This window comes from Macrobrachium nipponense, chromosome 29, assembly GCF_015104395.2.
Source record: "Macrobrachium nipponense isolate FS-2020 chromosome 29, ASM1510439v2, whole genome shotgun sequence".
NCBI classification, from domain to species: Eukaryota; Metazoa; Arthropoda; class Malacostraca; order Decapoda; family Palaemonidae; genus Macrobrachium; species Macrobrachium nipponense.
Window position 1 is genome coordinate 19,243,828 of NC_061092.1, and position 17,824 is coordinate 19,261,651.

Consider the following 17,824-nt stretch of genomic DNA (forward strand, 5'->3'; position numbering starts at 1 on the left):
TCTCTCTCTCTCTCTCTCTCTCTCTCTCTCTCTCTCCACAAGATACTTGTCATACATTTGGTGTTTCTATTTCTTCCTTTTTATCTCTCTCGCTCTCAGCAAAAGAATTGATAGACAGATGAAACCATAATTGCACAGTCCTCTCTTTCTCTCTTCTCTGGAAATAAATATAGTATTTATGGGAGGGGAAAAAAGTTGCCTACAGACGTTCATTTTCAAGCTATTGAAACCGTACGGAGTTATCTCTCTCTCTCTCTCTCTCTCTCTCTCTCTCTCTCTCTCTCTCTCTCTCTCTCTCTCTCTCTCTCTCTCTCTCTCTCTCTCAGGGTAACGTAAGATGTATTTGAAATGTAGGTAACTGGTTATTTCAGGGTACAGACCAAGCATGCATTAAGAGACTACATATACTTCTTTTCAAATTATATAAATGCCCATTGATTTTGAGTACAATGCTGGACTACATTACTGCCAATATATGATTTAAAAGGCTGTGATAAACAAGTAAGATATTGGCCTTTCCAAAGGATATTTACAAATCTGCTTTTTTTCAGCAAGGGTCAAAAGAATGATAAGCCTTTGAAAGGAGAAACAATGGCTATTCCTCAAACTGCTTAACAGTGATTCTACATAATACATGGTTATTACCAACAATATGGTACTTACCTGTCATTTCTACAGCTGCTAACTTGTCAGAAGTTGTGCATTGTATGACCATGTTTGTAAATGGATCAAAAACTGTTGATACTGAATTTCAGTAAAATCACACACACACACACACTAAATAAATGTCCTACTAACATCTAAAACTAAACAAAGATAAACAAAGATTACCTTCAAGTAGAGTGTTTCACGAACTTTGTGATATGCTTTGACTTTCAAGAAAAGTTTACCAGCAAGTTCCAAACACAAAGCAATTTTCATAAGCTTTTTATGCCTGTCTGGTCCAACTGCTCTACTAATCTGTAAATCAAATAGAAATATGTTAAAAACAATCCTGTCTTCTAAAACTACCCAGTATGCACCGAGTTACCCCTAAGGTGAAAAGTAATACTGAAGCACTTCAGCACTTTTGCCCAAAAGGTATAATACTTGTAATAAGAGTGAATAATCGTTACAGGTTTCACAGAATCTCCAGCCTCCTGGATGATGCTGTCCAAAAGCTAATAAAATATCCAATATGAAGGTATGCATACAAATTACTAACTATATAAGTAAAAAGGAAATGAAAGTGAGAAAATTTGGTAATCATCTTGGATATAAAAAATATGGCAAGCCCTGACCGCATGATTACTGCTGTCCTCATATAAAATCAATTAATGACAAACAGACCAAATTCAACACATGGAGACAAAATTGTTCAAATGAAAATTACACCATTTTTGCCAGTCTCACTGTGCTGTGAATAGAACTTACCCTACAGCTGAGAGAGAGAAATTACAATAATTCCTTGAAGAGGAAACTACAGGCCAATCTCTATTCTCCCTGTGCTCTCAAAAGTTGCTGAAAAATTTATTTTTAAGCCACTATATAAGTATGTGGAATATAAAGGATTGTTGGTTGATAGTCAATATGCATATAAAAAGCGATTAGATACTTGCGAAGCTCTTTTAGACTTGACATGCCATTTGCAAGGGAACCTTTGTAAGGGTTTTCAGTGTACAGTAATTCAAATAGATTTTAGTGCTGCTATTGATTTAGTAATGGCAAGGCACTTATTTATAAACTTTAGAATCTTGGAGTGAGTGGATGTTTTAGGATTACTTCAACATTTCCTTACAGTTAGGCAGCAGCAAGTTGCTGTGGACAGGATCTTTAGAACCAAGACCTATAGTGTCTGGAGTTCCACATGGAAGTGTTCTTGGCCCAATTTTATTTTTAGTGTATACAAATGAATGTTGTTGGCCTGGAAAACAAGTTTGTTCAGTATGTAGATGATGCAACATTTGAGGGTGTAGTCAGGTCTTCACTTATGGGAAATGAAGCTACCCTAAGCCTCAATCCAACAGGACTGGATCAGGGAATGGTGTAATTGGTGAGGTATGATGTTGAACTCGACTAAAATGAAAACTGTTGATTAGCATATCTCGTACAAATTTCCCACCCCATCCTCCCCTTCAGGTGCATGAAACTTTGCAGATTGAGTATGAAACTATAACTGTTCTAGGTGTAACTTCTAACAAAAATCTAATGAAAGTTTCAGCAAATGACACATGAAATTTAGGTATTGTTCATGAGCCTCATATATTTATAACTGATAAAAGCAATGCAACCTATTTAGGTCAATTGTACTTCCTTTACTGGAATACTGTTCTCTGCTTCTGCCAGAGATTTGTCTCTTTTGTATAGTGTGGTTTGTGGTGGCGGGTTTGTTTCCTAATAGTAGCAGTTATGACTTGGACCATCGACAAAAATGGTCCCTTGTTTGTCATTTTTTCATAAGTTGTATTTCAATGGAGATCTTTTACATTCACAACTGATCCCCGATCCCTTTTACCTGCCAAGAGCAACCAGATTCACTGAATAGCAGCACCAATAAGCAGTAAATGTGCCTCGCTGTCAAACTTCTCAGTTCCAGGGGTCTTTTATTCCTCACACTATTGGACTGTGGAACAGCCTCCCAGAGGATATCATGCAGCTCAAACTTTTGTGAGAAAAAAAAAGAAAAAAAGTTTCAAGGCAAGGAAAAACCTATTTTTGGTAGTTGCAGTTGAGTCCTCAAAGGAGTTACCCTTCGTGGTGTGCCAGCACACAATGGTGACTAGACTAATGTTAGAGAAATATCTTTAAACCTGGTCTTGTAGCCGAGTATTGTGTTGTAATGAATAAACACTGTGACTTGTGATAGAGTAAAATGGACTCAAAGACATGAGAATGAAATGGACTGAAAGACGAGGGCATTTTGTCATGTCTTCAGTGAAGCTGTACCCAGCTTTCCAACATCAAAAACTACAGAAGTGACTATTGTGCATAGGCATCAGTCATCTTGCTTTATGAAGCTGGTAAAAAGACCAAGAACCATTACTCTCTGTTGGTCAACGCAGGATGAACCTTTACCCAAATCCCATGCCTTTTCATTAGGGGAGTGGGAGGGGTTTGAGGACTCAACAGCAACTACCAAAAATCAGTTGAAACCCCTACAGCAATGCTTAAAACTGCCTATTTTGTTAATTGAAACTCAAGGAAACCCATTAAAATGTTTATATCTGGTTTTTTAAAGTTTTATCACAAAAAGTGCATTTTATGATGAATTGATATATATATATATATATATATATATATATATATATATATATATATATATATATATATATATATATACGAAAACTTGAGATACGAAAGCAAATACGAAAAATTTTACAGCTCTACATACGAAAAGTTTTCAAGATACGAAAAGAGTTGCTGTAAAGTCCCGAGATTCGCCAGGACCACCGAGAACAATTTTTAAAACTTCCCGCGCAGCCAACTGAGTAAACTCGCCACCATCCTCCCGCTCTCCCCATTGGTTTCCTGATGCTAGTCACCCCATAAGGTCCTGCTCTCCTATTGGTCAGCATCTACCCCTTGTGCTTTAAGTATTCTATTGGTAAAAGGATGCTGTAATTGAAAACTTTATTCATGCAATACATTTAATTTAAAAAAAAAACATTAGGTAAAGATAGAATAAAGAATAGAAATGGAATGGTTATTATACTGTTTTTGGTAGTTTCAGTAGTTGAAAGAGAGATAATGAAAAATTTATGGCTTACTGTGCAAAGTGATTGCTTGCGATCGTTCGATACTCGTAAGTGCTGGATGTAAACAGAAGTTTGGAAGCTTTTTTTTTGTTTGTTTATTATAGTTACTGGTTACTTAATAATTATTTGAAATGAGTACATGCAATACATTTAATAAAAAAAAAATTGTAATTGGAATTTGGATTCATAAAATATAAAAATAATCAGACTGCCAACAAATACGTATTTTTTAGAATTCTTCTTCTGTTTTATATTACGTCACGTATATACGTATGTTTCATTATAGCTGTCAGTAAACTCGCTATCTCCATTAGGTAAAGATAGAATAAAGAATAGAAATGAATGGTTATTATACTGTTTGGTAGTTTCATTAGTTGAAGAGAGATACTAATGAAAATTTATGGCTTACTGTGTGCTAGAAAAAATGATTGCTTGGCGTTCGTTCAATACTCGTAAGACAGGCAAGAGCTGAATGTAAACAATCGATTGGAAGGTTTTTTGTTTGTTTGTTTGTTGTGTATTATAGTTAATGATTATTAATAATAATTTATTTGAAATGAGTACATACTGATTATTTATACATTTTATTGGCATATTCCTAAGCTTTTAGCTTCTTAAGTTTAGATGCCAGAATCATAGACTTGGCTAAAGTAGTAACGCTAACATAGGCTAGGCTTATTGCTAAGGGACATATGCTAAAGTCCTAATATATGCAGTAAAAATGGGGTTGAACATTACATGCAGTTGAATATTACTCAAGTATGTACACTATTTTACCTTTTTGGAGTCATATTTCTTCCGTCGGATCGGCATCGTAACCCTAGAACATGTGTTTTAGGCCTGGAAATATAATTTACGGGTGTTTTTGGAGGGCTTGGAACAGATTAGCCATTTGGGTCCAAGTATGACGAAAACTTCATGATACGAAGGCCCCGCCGCCTCGGAACGGATTAATTTCGTATCTCGAGGTACTACTGTGTATATATATATATATATATATATATATATATATATATATATATATATCCTACATATATATACAGTTGTTTCCCCCTGTATTCGCGTTCTCCGGATTCGCGGACTCACACATTCGCGGACTTTTCTTTGGAATCTATCTAGAAATTATTCGCGGACGGACTCGCCCATCGCGGTAATTTTCCGACGAAAATAATCACTAATTAGTGTATTTTGATGTTTTTAATTTTCATGACTAAATACATTTTTATGATACAAAAATGATTTACTAATTTTCAAATATTAATTTTGATTAATACTGTATTAGTAGTTTAATAACGTTTAAATGATCTCACATAATAAAAAATAATAAATTCTCCTCTCTCTCTCTCTCTCTACTACAAAGAATGTAGTTTTTTTTTTGTATGATAAATAAATGATTTACTATTTTCTATATATTATTAATTTATACAGCAATAATATCAATTCATTAAAGAAAATAACCATAGTGATTAGTAAGATTTTAGCTTAAAATTTAAAAAATTTAAAAATTATGAAGAACGAAGGAAATCCCAGTCAGATTCTTTCTCTAACTCAAGGGGTACTAAAACTCAGATACGTATCAAGTTTAAGTGGCCGGAGGGGGAAGGAGCTGATTTGTGGCTGCCATCACGTGGGCATGAAATTTCCCCACCCCCCTCTCTCTCTCTCTCTCTTTTGTTTTACTGAGATGAGAGATTTTTATGGTACATATAGCATAATATGTTTATTAATATTTCAAAATAATAATAATAATAAAACTGTAATTTACAAAAATCATATGTGAAACAAAGTACTTTACAAATATCTACGATAATCTCTCTCTCTCTCTCTCTTAAAGCGATGTATGTTTTTTTGGATGATGATTTACTAATTTTCAAATATCAATATTAATGTAAACATCAATAATATAAATTCATTAAAGAAAATACTAAAGTGAATTAGCAAGATTTTAGTTTATAAATAAAAAGAATTACGTAAGAAGAATGAAAGAAAATGCTCTTTACCCCTTCGCATCTCTCTCTTTGAACTACCAGGTAGCAAGCCGAGTTGGCTGGGAGTCCAACAACCTGTGTTGCATATCTCAGGATAAAATGTAAACTCTCTCTCTCTCTCTCTCTCTCTCTTTTCTCTCTCTCTCTCTCTCTTTTACTGAGATGAGAGAATTTCTATGGTACATGTGTATGTTTATTAATATTTTTGCGAGCGTAATAATAATAATAATAATAGTATATAACGTATATTTCAAAAATTCATATGTGAGAGTATTTTTAAAAGAATACAATAATCTAGTCACTTCAACTCTTTTTAAAATAAGGACAACCCTCTCTCTCTCTCTCTCTCTCTCCTACTCACGAGATAGTAGCATGCGCTAGTGGTAACTCTCGCCCTCTGTTTGAGCTGGTTAAGGACATTACTACATTTTATGGTAAAATAATAATATACAGTAACTAGTTTACAAATAATATTACGTTTAATGAGATTAAACAGTAACAATAACATTCTCTCTCTCGTCTCTCTCTCTCTCTCTTCTCCAATCTCTTCTTCCTCTCTCTCTGCTATTGGCTGTTTATATATTCTAATGGTAAAATATTTAAGATTACTTTAAAAATATTAATAATACCAATTTCAATGGTATATTTGATGTAGGATAATACTTTAAGTAGACATTTGTATTTGTGATTTCACATTTCCATTGTTCCCTTGTAAAAAGAAAATGGATGTCTCAATAGTAACAGTATGAAAGAAAACTGTGCAATGACTGAATACTTATGGGGGGACTGAATTATCACATACATAACTAAGTCATTCAGTACGTACTAGTAGTATGTATTTATGTATAAACATAAAATGTAAGATTTACTTTAAATAGCTATTATAATATTTCAAAGATTAATATGAACCATAATAGGATATTTTATGTATATTTGATGAAGGATGGTCTTTAAGGGATACTTTGGTGTTTGCATGTTTAGGATAGGAGTTTATGAGCATTTTAGAGGGGGGGCGGGGGTTCCAAACATTCGCGGATTTTAACTCTATTCGCGGGGGGTCTGTACACATCCCCCGCGAATATGGGGGACTACTGTATATATGAATAACTTGATCACAAAGTATATAAAACGTGATTGCTATGTATAAATAAAGGTTTTTTTGCCACAAAGGAAAAAACCTTTATTTTATAAATATCAAAAAATAAATATTATATATATATATATATATATATATATATATATATATAAATAAATGGATACAGGCAGTCCCCGGCTTACAATGTTCCAAGATTACAACACTTTTCAATTATATTCATCAAATTATTTCCAGATTTATGATGCATGTTCCAGGGTTACAATGCTTATGACGCCGACCTGACAAGAAATATGACTCAAAAATGCAAAATAATCAATATTTGAAGTTTTTTTTTTATGAAAAGTGCAATAAAAATGAACTTCACACGTTTTTAATACATCCAACGCATTAAAAGTAAGGTTTTCTTACGATTTTTGATGACTTTCCGGCTTACGATTTGGCTTACAATGGGTCTCAAGAACGGAACCCCTGTCATAAGCCGAGGACTGCCTGTATTTCTCACAGAAAAATACTGCGAATAGGCAAATTTCCCGCGAATAATGGGGGTATATGTTCCAGAGAGAAATCTGCGAATGTGTGAGTCCATGAATCTGGAGTCCACAAATACAGGTGACAAAAAGCTTAAGCTCTCAAAACTTCAATCCCAAAAATCAAACTAAATAGTTTCTGGTCCGAGGTCAGGCCATAAGTTTTTAGTGTGAGGTAGTGACCTACCTATGTACTATACTGGGTATGGTTGTGGTCTTCTAACACCTTCCCCAGCGATAGTCAGCATACCCACACATTATGAAGACCCCTGGTTTTCCGCTGTAATGCCTATGGGGTAAGGACTAATCATACCACCTACTGATACAGTACAGTTGAATCTGATCCAGCTCATGGCAGTAGTGCTTTAAGAATACTGTCTCTGATGACCACCCTGTACATTTGGAGACCTTTTCGAGAGAGACATTTCTGAAGAAGGCCAATGATGTACTTACTTTCGTTATATCATGCGACCCCCGAAAGGAGTTTGTTTTCCTTTATGAGGGACGCTAAAATTATTCTTAGCCCTTATACAGAGAGTGGTGTATTCGTGCTAGGGTGCTGGAAAATTGGATCTTCTAGGATGTTTGCCATGACCTCTAGGTAAACCTTACTTAAGTGTTTGAAATGGGTATAATGTTCTGTCTGCTAAATTGAGTTTTCTTATAAGAATAGATTTCCTTCTTAAAGGATGCTCCTTATGGCCAATGTACATTCGCAATAGTCACCATGGGGACCTGGCACATCATGGAGGGTAACCCCTTTGAGGATGAAACAGCAATTATGCTATAAAAAATGCAATGCATTACCTACTACCTTAATAAATACTATTCTTGCATTTTAATATATTTTTATCTATTTAATGTTTTTCTTTTTAATAAGTGGGATCTCCTCTTTCTGTATTTCCCTTTCCTTCCTCTTACTTCTTCCCAATGAACACCGTATTCTTTGGAAGCTTGCATTTCAAGTCAATGACCCCTGTAGGCTTGTTCCATATAAACAGGTTTCATCTACTGAATAGTAATAATGATAATAATTTTGTGTACCCCAAACCACATACTTTTCAATGGTACGCCATGAGGAGGCCATTAAAACAGCTGAATTTTATAAGGGAGTGAAATCTGTAACAAATAAAGGAGTTGTTTTGTTAATACAGATGAATTTAAATCAGCTAATGACAAGTGTTTCTGAAGCCATCTTATGTGAAAAGACAAAAAACCACTACTAGATTGAGTTCTGAACCAGGTAGTACTCAAGTGTTCAAAGCTAGTCATAATGAGAGTTCCCCCTTACCAGTCTACTGCTACCAGAACCTGGTCAGCACCCTCATAAAGGAGAATAGCACTGGCCCCCACTCCCACTAAGGACGGACATGAGAGTTGAATAATGCAGTACTAATGTATACTGTATAAGTTTAAATACTGACAGGACATGTCAAGCCTTCAGCAATGGCTACAGAGGTCACACCACTACCATATCTACAAAGATGACTGCAAGCCCACCAAAATCAAAGGGCAATATTCCATCATTACACAGACGCTGTTGACCGTAAACAAACCCTGGAAGAATTATTAGATGGCACAGCATTTGTATAAATCAACAATGGCTTGCATTAAACATACAAAGGAACATGAACTTCATCCTCCCTTCAGAGAAACCACAAAACATCTGTGAGAATCAAAAGGGAGAAATGAGCAACAGAAATCAAAACTATCAGCCAGGAAGGAAAATCATGCCCTTTGTTGCGTGTCATATGGAGAACCAGAAATGCTCTGGCTACTGCACAGACTGCAACCAAAATAATGAGTCATGCCAGCCAATATAATTTCATTACTTCAATGATGTGATATTTTACATTTTAGGATTAGCTTTTAAGTCTGCATGTTGTGATAAAAAAAAACTATTTACAGTAGCCCTGTTTTTCCAAGCTTCACATTTCCGCATTTCATTTTGTTGTGGATTTTTTTAAAATTATTCACTTGTCTGTGGGGGAAATTTCACTAATTCACAAATTTTTTCATAGAGCAATATTTAATAATTACTATATATTTTAATTTTATTTTCATGATTTAATCATTTTTATGATAAATGATTTACAGTGAACCTCCTGTATTCACAGAAAATTTGTCTATTAGCTGTATTTTTCTATGAGAAATATCCACATTCTTTTTTTTTTATCAATTTCATCATAAAATGCACTTTTTGTGATAAAGCTATTATAAAAAATCCAGGTATAAACATCTTTAGTAGGATTTTCTTTAGTTTTAACTAACAAAATAGGCAGTTTTAAGCATTTTTATAGGGGTTTCAACTACAGTGGTACCTCGAGATACAAAATTAATCCGTTCCGAGGCGGCCTTCGTATAATGAGTTTTTCGTATCTTGGAACACATTTTACATGTAAAATGGCTAATCCGTTCCAAGCCCTCCAAAAACACCCCATTAAATTTCATAATAAAGCTAAATTGACCTATAAACAATGAAATACTACAACAATTTGGACCATTCAATACCTAAATTAAGAATAAAAATCGAAACCTGTAAATAAAGTTTGTATCTCAGTGTACAAGAAATATTATTACTGTAACGTAAAATGTGGAAGCTTACCTTTCGAGTGAGGCTATCTCCGATAGTTGGCAGGCAGAGAGAGGAGGAAAACGGCAGATAACGTACGTACGTACTCGTACATTTATTAACTTTACGAAACACACAAAAATTTAAGGAAAACCATAAAACTAAAATTTACGAAACACCTTAACAAAACTGTAACACTTAACTTACAAAAATCTAGAAATTACGTTAAAAAAAAAATTTCTTTTTTTATTTTTAACTTTTTTTTTTTACTTTTACGTAGGCTTTCAGAATTTTAACTTCATCACCGCTTTCAACGTTCTGTTTTTCATCACTTGGTTCTTCCTTTTTTGCTTTCAACTTTCTGTTTTTTATCACTTGATTCTCCCTTTTTGCTTACTCCTGCTAATGCTGAAGGCCTCTTTAAAAAATAACGATCCAAGGAAGATTGCTTCTGCCTACTTTTCACAATGTTCCTGAAATGACTCAAGCAAACGTCATCGAACTGCGCAAGCATACGACCTGTGTGAGCCTTTTCGGGTGTCTTTTTTTCGATAAACAATTGCACTTTATGAAAGCGCCTAGAATATCCTTAATTTCTGCCGTTGTCCATAGGCTCCTCCTCCTCTTGCCTCGCCGCTGCTAGAGAACTCCTCTTGAACGATGTTAAGTTGCATGGCCTCCAACTCCTTCAGGTCATCCGTCGTAAGCTCCTCTTGTGCTACTCGAGAAGGTCGTTGATGTCGTCCTCGTCGATGACCAGCCCCATGACTTGCCGAGTGCAACGATCTCATCAAGATCTGGTTCCAAAACAGTTTCGGGATCATCAACTGTTTCTGACTCTGCAGTACCAGCTTCGCCCACGTCGAATCCCTCGAAGTCTCTGGCGGATACGGCATCAGGCCAGAGTTTCCTCCACGAAGAATTCAAGGTTCGCCTCGAAACCTCCTGCCAAGCTAGGTCAATGAGTCGGATGCAAATGACGATGTCGAAATGCTCCTTTTGCCAAAACAAAATTGACGCAAGGTGAGGTTTGTGGTATCGGTGATGTCGAAACATCTCTTGAAAAGATGTTTCGTGTACAGCTTCTTAAAGTTCGCTATCACTTGCTGGTCCATGGGCTGGAGGAGAGGGGTGGTGTTGGGCGGAAGAAAAAGAATCTTAACGAAGGAATACTCCCGCTAGGATATCTTCCTCGAGGCCAGAGGTGGGGTGGGGTGAGGGCATTGTCCAACACCAGCAGACATTTCAGGGGGAGGCGCTTCTCTTCCAAAAAACTCTTCAACAGTCGGGCCGAAACACAGATTTACCCACTCCGGCTGGAACAAAAGCCTCGTTACCCAGGCTTTTTGACATTTAGCCCTCCACATCACTGGAAGCTTCTCCTTCAACACTTTGTGGGCCTTAGAAGGCTCGAAGGAGTCTCAGACTGATACACCAGTAGGGGCTTCACCTTGCAATCCCCACTGGCGTTCTCGAACAAAGTGCGAGCGTAAGCCTGTCTTTCATAGGCTTTATGCCCGGGTAGCTTCTTCTCTTCCTCCGTGATGTATGTCCTGACGAGGCATTTTTTTCCAAAAAAGGCCAGTCTCATCACAGTTGAAGACTTGCTGAGAACTGTTGCCTTCCTTGGTCATCATCTCATCGAACGTCTTTTTAAAGGCTTCGGCCGCTTTCGTGTCCGAGCTGGCAGCCTCCCCATGACGCACCACTGAATGGATGCCAGTCCGTTTACGAAATTTCTCGAACCAGCCATGCGAAGCCTTGAACTCTGGGGTTGGCGTTGAAGTCCCTTCCCCTCCCTCGTCTTCCGCCTGCGCAATCAAATCGCTGAAAATAGCACTGGCCTTGTGAGCGATTGCTGTCTCCGTTACTGTATCGCCAGCGATTTCTTTGTGTTTTATCCAGATGAGGAGCAGCCGTTCCATCTCGTCGTGCACATGGCTCCTCTTGCTGGACAAAATAGTGATGCCCTTCTACGGTGTAGTTGCTTTGATGGCATCCTTCTGTTTAAGGATGGTGCCTATTGTTGACGGATTACGGCCGTATTCCTTTGCGATCACACTCAATCGCATACCAGCTTCGTACTTCTTTATGATCTCCATCTTTGTCTCCAAAAGAGAGCATGCGCTTCTTTCCGTGAATTTCAACTTTCTTGGGACCCATGACTACGTTAATTTACGTAAAGTTACACAATATACAGTCTTCGCACAACACGATAATATGTACTGCAACGAAATCACTAACGAATTTACGTTACTAAACGAAATCGTTGGGAGCGAATGAATGCCGATTGCGTACGGTAAAGTTTCGGGTGCGGAGTGGCCGAGCTAAGGGACGCCAGCACGTACGTATAGAAGATGCATGATGGGAGGGATGCTGTCCAATCAGAGAGAAGGATCTCATGGCTTGGCTAGCATCAGGAACCAATGGGAGAGCAGGAGGATGGTGGCGAGTCTACTAGCACTAAGATGGCGGCGTGCGGCGCGAGTTTCAAAATTGTTATCGGGCGAATCTCGGACTTTCAGAAACCTTTCGTATCTTGAAAACTTTTCGTATGTAGAGCAGTAAAATTTTTTGCATTGGCTTTCGTAACTTGGATTTTTCGTAAGTTGAGCCTTTCGTATCTCAAGGTACTACTGTATTAGCAGGAGGGTCTGGTACCCATCCCTGCAAATACAGGGGGAACAATTGTACTAATTTCCAAATGTTAATATTAATGCAAACAGCAAATTATCTATAAAATGTTTAATACAAATGAGTATATCTGTAATACAATTTGTAAACTTCAGTTCATTAAGTTCATTCTGGGGTCCACCACGGAAACACAGGCGGCCCCCAGAATGAGATCAACCAGTTTAAGATACTCTCTCTCTCTCTCTCTCTCTCTCTCTCTCTCTCTCTCTCTCTCTCTCTCTCTCTCTCTCTTTTATGGGCAATGAAGATGTATTTGAAATTATAATATATTACTACATTGTAAATTGTTTTTGGATATTAGAGCAAACTGTACAGTTATTTTCCAGTCTTCTTTCATTGAAATGCAAATACTTTTACGTACTTGAAGCATGGAAATTATGAAAAAATGAATGATAGTACAGTGGACCCCACGTAATCGCGGATTTCTCTCTGGAACATATCCCCCAATTATTCGCAGGAAATTTGCCTATTTGCGGTAATTTTATACGAGAAATATCCACAAATTCCTGTTTTTCTATGAATTTCATCATAAAATGCACTTTTTGTGATAGAACTATTAAAGAAAACCAAGTATAAAAACTTTTAGTGGGGTTTTCTTAAGTTTTAACTAACAAAATAGGCCATTTTGTTTGCATAGGGGTTCAAACTATTCACAGGTTCTAACTATTCACAGGTTCCAACTATTCACAGGTTCTAACTATTCACGGGGGGATATTGTACGCATCCCCTGCGAATACAGGGGAGCACTGTACTATCATGTACTGTAATGAACAAAAACATACATGCAAAAAATCAGTCTTTCCCTTATCTGAGAGAGAGAGAGAGAGAGAGAGAGAGAGAGAGAGAGAGAGAGAGAGAGAGAGAGAGAGAGAAAGCTGGGGATGAGTTTTCACAGGCACTTAAACAGGCTGGGATGAGAGTAGAATGTAATCTGTCATGAACCACAAAACGACATAAACCAAGAACTTACTGTAGTAAAATCACAATTTTTGAAAGTAAATTGTATTTTTCCTAACTATACAAACCTAGGTCCTTTACAATAGGAATTACTTGAGGCATAGCCTGGACACAGCTGCTGAATTCTCAAACAAGGCAGTTCGGTAGTTAACTACCAGTCCGGTCGTTGGTAGTCTCTCCAACCAGACCTAAACATTCCAATTTGCTTCCAGCCCAGGTAACACACTGAGGGGTGGCATGAGGTGGGCACTAAGTGTAAAGGACCTAGGTTTGTATAGTTAGGAAAAATACAATTTACTTAAAAAAATTGTGATTTGTTCCTACATGATATACAAACCGTCAGTCCTTTACAATAGGAAGACTCACTGATTGGGGGAGGAATCTGAGTGAGCTCCAGTGAACCGACCAGGGATCAGCCTACCTGAGTTCCTCTCCTGGTCGTTAGACCAAGGAATAGGATCCGGCCACTGACCTCTGATCAGAGTTATGGAACTGCGAGATCAGTCAGTCTTCTGGGTTTCTCTTTAAAGAGCAAAAGGTAATTCGCACTTAAGGGAAAGCAAAGAACCACATGTCGGAGACTATAAGGCAAAAACAAAGCAATGAGTTTGTCTTTATGTGAGGATCCCCCTTTTCCCGCCTTGTAAGGGAAATGGGGCAGACATGTGCTTCTATTATTGCCTTGTAAGGGAAATGGGGCAGACATGTGCTTCTATTATTAAGTAAGGAATAGAAAGGTTACTCTAAGGAGTGTCTTACCTGCATCTGTGCTCGGTCCAGCAAGTAACAGTTCGCATACTGTGCCTGAAGGGAAAGAGTAGGGTGAAGGGGATGAAGAAGAGCCAGTCACTCTGCATTAGACTCAATCATACCATACAACAAAACCAGATGCTAACCTGTCCTGTTAGAGGAGCTGGGTAAGCTACACAACTTGTTGAGCAGCCACCATTGGTCCCAAGGAAAAAGTGTCCAAGGACCTGTGGGCAATATCCCTAAGGTAATGAGAGGTGAAGGTAGTCTGGCATGCCCAGACCCCCCCCCTTCAGCCCTGTTAAACCGACACATTCTTCCGGAAGAGAGGGACAGCCAATGCCCCTGACCTCGTGAGCTCATGAATGAAGGGTACCAGGGTACCAGTGTTGTCGCCTGCAGCAGAGTATGCCTTCCTGATCGTCTCACGAAGCCAGAGAGAGAAAGTGTTTTTGGACACCTCTTTCTTGGAGCCTCCGGTGCTAACGAAGTCGTCGACACTCAGGCCGAAGATGTCTGGTCCTTCAGGTAGCGCCGTAGTGCTCTAACTGGACAGAGTAGCATCTCATCTGGGTCATCACCAACAAAGTCACTGAGGGAAGGGATGGAGAAAAGACTCGAATCTAGCATCAGAGACCGAAGGATTCTGAGTCTTCACTATGAATTCCGGGACAAATTCTAGCGTAACCGATCCCCAACCTCTTGTGTGTTTAACATCGAAGGATAGTCCATGAAGTTCGCCTATTCGTTTCATTGATGCCAGGGCCATCAGAAAGACTGTCTTGAGGGTCAGATCCCTGTCTGACGACTCTCGAAGTGGCTCGTACAGGGCACGAGTCAGGCTCCGCAGTACGAGAGTCACATCCCACGCAGGAGGCCTGAGATCCCTGTGTGGGCAAGACCTCTCGAAGCTCCCCATGAGGAGAGAAATCTCAAAGGAAGACATGAAGTCCTTCCCCTTCAACTTGAGGACTAAGGCTAAGGCTGCCCTATAGCCCTTTACCGCTGAAATGGAGAGGAGCTTCTCTCAGTCAAGGTAGACTAGGAAGTCCGCAACCTGCTGAATAGTGGCTCCGAAAAGGGAGATACCCCGTCTATGACACCAACCACAGAGGATGGCCCACTTTCCCTGGTATACTGCTGCAGAGGACTTTCTGAGGTATCCTGCCATCTCTGTTGCTGCTCAACGAGAAAAGCCTCTCCCTCGCAAGAGATGGTGGATAACCTCTGGCCATGAAGAGACAGGGACTCTACTGCCTGGTGATACCGTTCGACATGCAGTTGACACAGCAGGTTCTGCCTGGGGGGTTCTCTCTTGGTGCCTCGGATAGAAGAGCCAGGAGGTCGGGATACCAAACAGCAGGTATCACCAGAATCATTAGAAGATTCTGTGTGATCACGGCTCGAATCAGGCAGAACAGGGGAAAGGCGTAGACGTCTAGGTTGTCCCACAGATGTTGGAATGCGCCCGCCAGCACCCCCGAGTCGATCGAATGGACCAATCAGGTGCCCCTACAAGCGGCAATGACCTTCCCAATACTACAATCCCAGTCTTGAGCGTCCGCACGTGAAGATCAATGTGAGCATCCACCTCTGGAAGACGGCTTGACTCAGGGACTTAATCCTCTGTTCAGCCGATGCAAACTCAGCTCTCACCAGACAGAGCACCCGGGACACAATAAATACTGCCAAACGGCCCCACTCCAATCAGTTCCTTGAAAATGAACCGATGATACGGTTGGAAACGTTGGAATTCCGTTACACCATTAGACAATGTCCAGACAAAGATTGGTAAATTCTACGGCGACCATATGCCACTTTTAGTTATCTTATCAATAAATAAGTATTTTTATAAGACATTTCCTTAACCAGAGTATGAACATCAGCCAGCTATTACGAATATCAGCCCCAATGAGAAGAGAATAATAAGAGAATTGAAAAACCTATCTAAATCAATTCACTGATGCTGTGCATCCCTTTAACAAAAGCTATGTTTGAGGAGAGGGTCTCCTACCTTCAATAATAATAAAATAATAATATAATAATAAATATGATAATAATAAGAATAATAATAGTATAACTGTAATTGCACAATTTGTCTGTGGTGGTATTTAAAAGAGATATAAAAATCTCACCTTTCATTTCACTTACGTAGGTTTAACCTTCCTCTCTTCTTACTGAGATGAAGAACTTTTAATTGTTAGATGTATGTGTTTATTAATATTTTCAAATATTAGAATAACTGTAATTTCAAAGGAAAATTCTTCCCTTCCTCTTTCTTTGTAGTGTCCATTTCCCTACCTTCTCTCAACTCCAGAGAAGCTCAGACTCGGAAGCAGTCAAATGTGACGGGGAGGGGAGTAGTACCATATAATGGTCAACAATTTTAATGGTCTCTCTCTCTCTCTCTCTCTCTCTTACTGAGATGAGATCATTTTATGGTAAATTATGTAATAAGTTTATTATTAATATATTCCAAATACTTTTAAACTATAATATGTATAATAATATACGATAACTGTAATTACACAGCATTCATATGTGAGTATTTTAAATACAATAATCTTTCCATTTCCCTTTTAAATACTGTAAGTACAATCTCGTCTCTCTACTCATCTCTCTCTCTCCTCTCCCCTCTCTCCTCTCATCTCTCTCCTCTCATCTTGTCTGCAATTGGTTAGAAGTAAGTATATAACTTTAAGGGTACTAATGTTTAAGATTACTTTGAAATTATATTAATATGATCTCGTAATATGATAATAATTTAAGGTAAATTTCATGCAGGATGTTACATAAGGTATACATTTGGTCTCTCTCCTCTCTTCTCCTACGGGTCCCCTCTCAGGTCCTCTCTCTCCCTGTCTCTCTCAGCAAAAGAATTGATAGACAGACAAATAGATACTTGTTCAGCCCTCTTTTCCATGTTATGTGAGGCAGAGATGTAGTACATACTCCCTTCAAGCCAGAAGCAGAACAGAAGTCCTGACACGCCAGACTCGTGATTTTAGCCAGTGTAACAATTGCCATTAGGGGTGTATATAGTCTACTTAAGAGTAACAGTAGTAGGAGAGTACTGTAATGTAAGGTTACTTTGTGGAGTGAAACCCAAAACAGCTAGTACCAAAATAGCTAGTTCCAAAATAGCTAGTCCAAAAGAGCTAATTCCAAAATAGCTAGTGTACCAAAATAGCTGGTCCCAAAATAGCTTGTCCAAAACAGCTAGTTCCAAAATAGCTTGTTCAAAACAGTTACTTCTGACAGTATCTAAGATATTTAAAATATTAGTTTTAGTTTTACAACAGACATCAAGTGATATGGATTTCCTTTTAAGTGATCTTGCTTATTCGTCTGTTGGATTTTACTTATTTTAAATGAACAGCCCATCAACATGAAAGTGATAAAATCGCAAAAAGGATGAGATCATATATGTCACATAGGATATGTTTACCGAAGGAATACAACCAATAACGAAACACAAAATTGGAGATGCATCATCAAAGGCTCTA

The 17,824-nt window shown here is 38.2% G+C and overlaps 1 protein-coding gene across 1 annotated transcript in view; it reads right to left on the bottom strand.

The window, feature by feature from the left end:
* LOC135206170 (anaphase-promoting complex subunit 5-like) overlaps window positions 1-17,824 on the bottom strand; it is a 621,184-nt gene that overhangs the window by 45,440 nt on the left and 557,920 nt on the right. Inside the window, exon 15 of the mRNA XM_064237464.1 lies at window positions 832-960. Coding sequence (XP_064093534.1) covers window positions 832-960 — 129 coding nt within the window. The remainder of the gene's footprint in view (window positions 1-831; window positions 961-17,824) is intronic.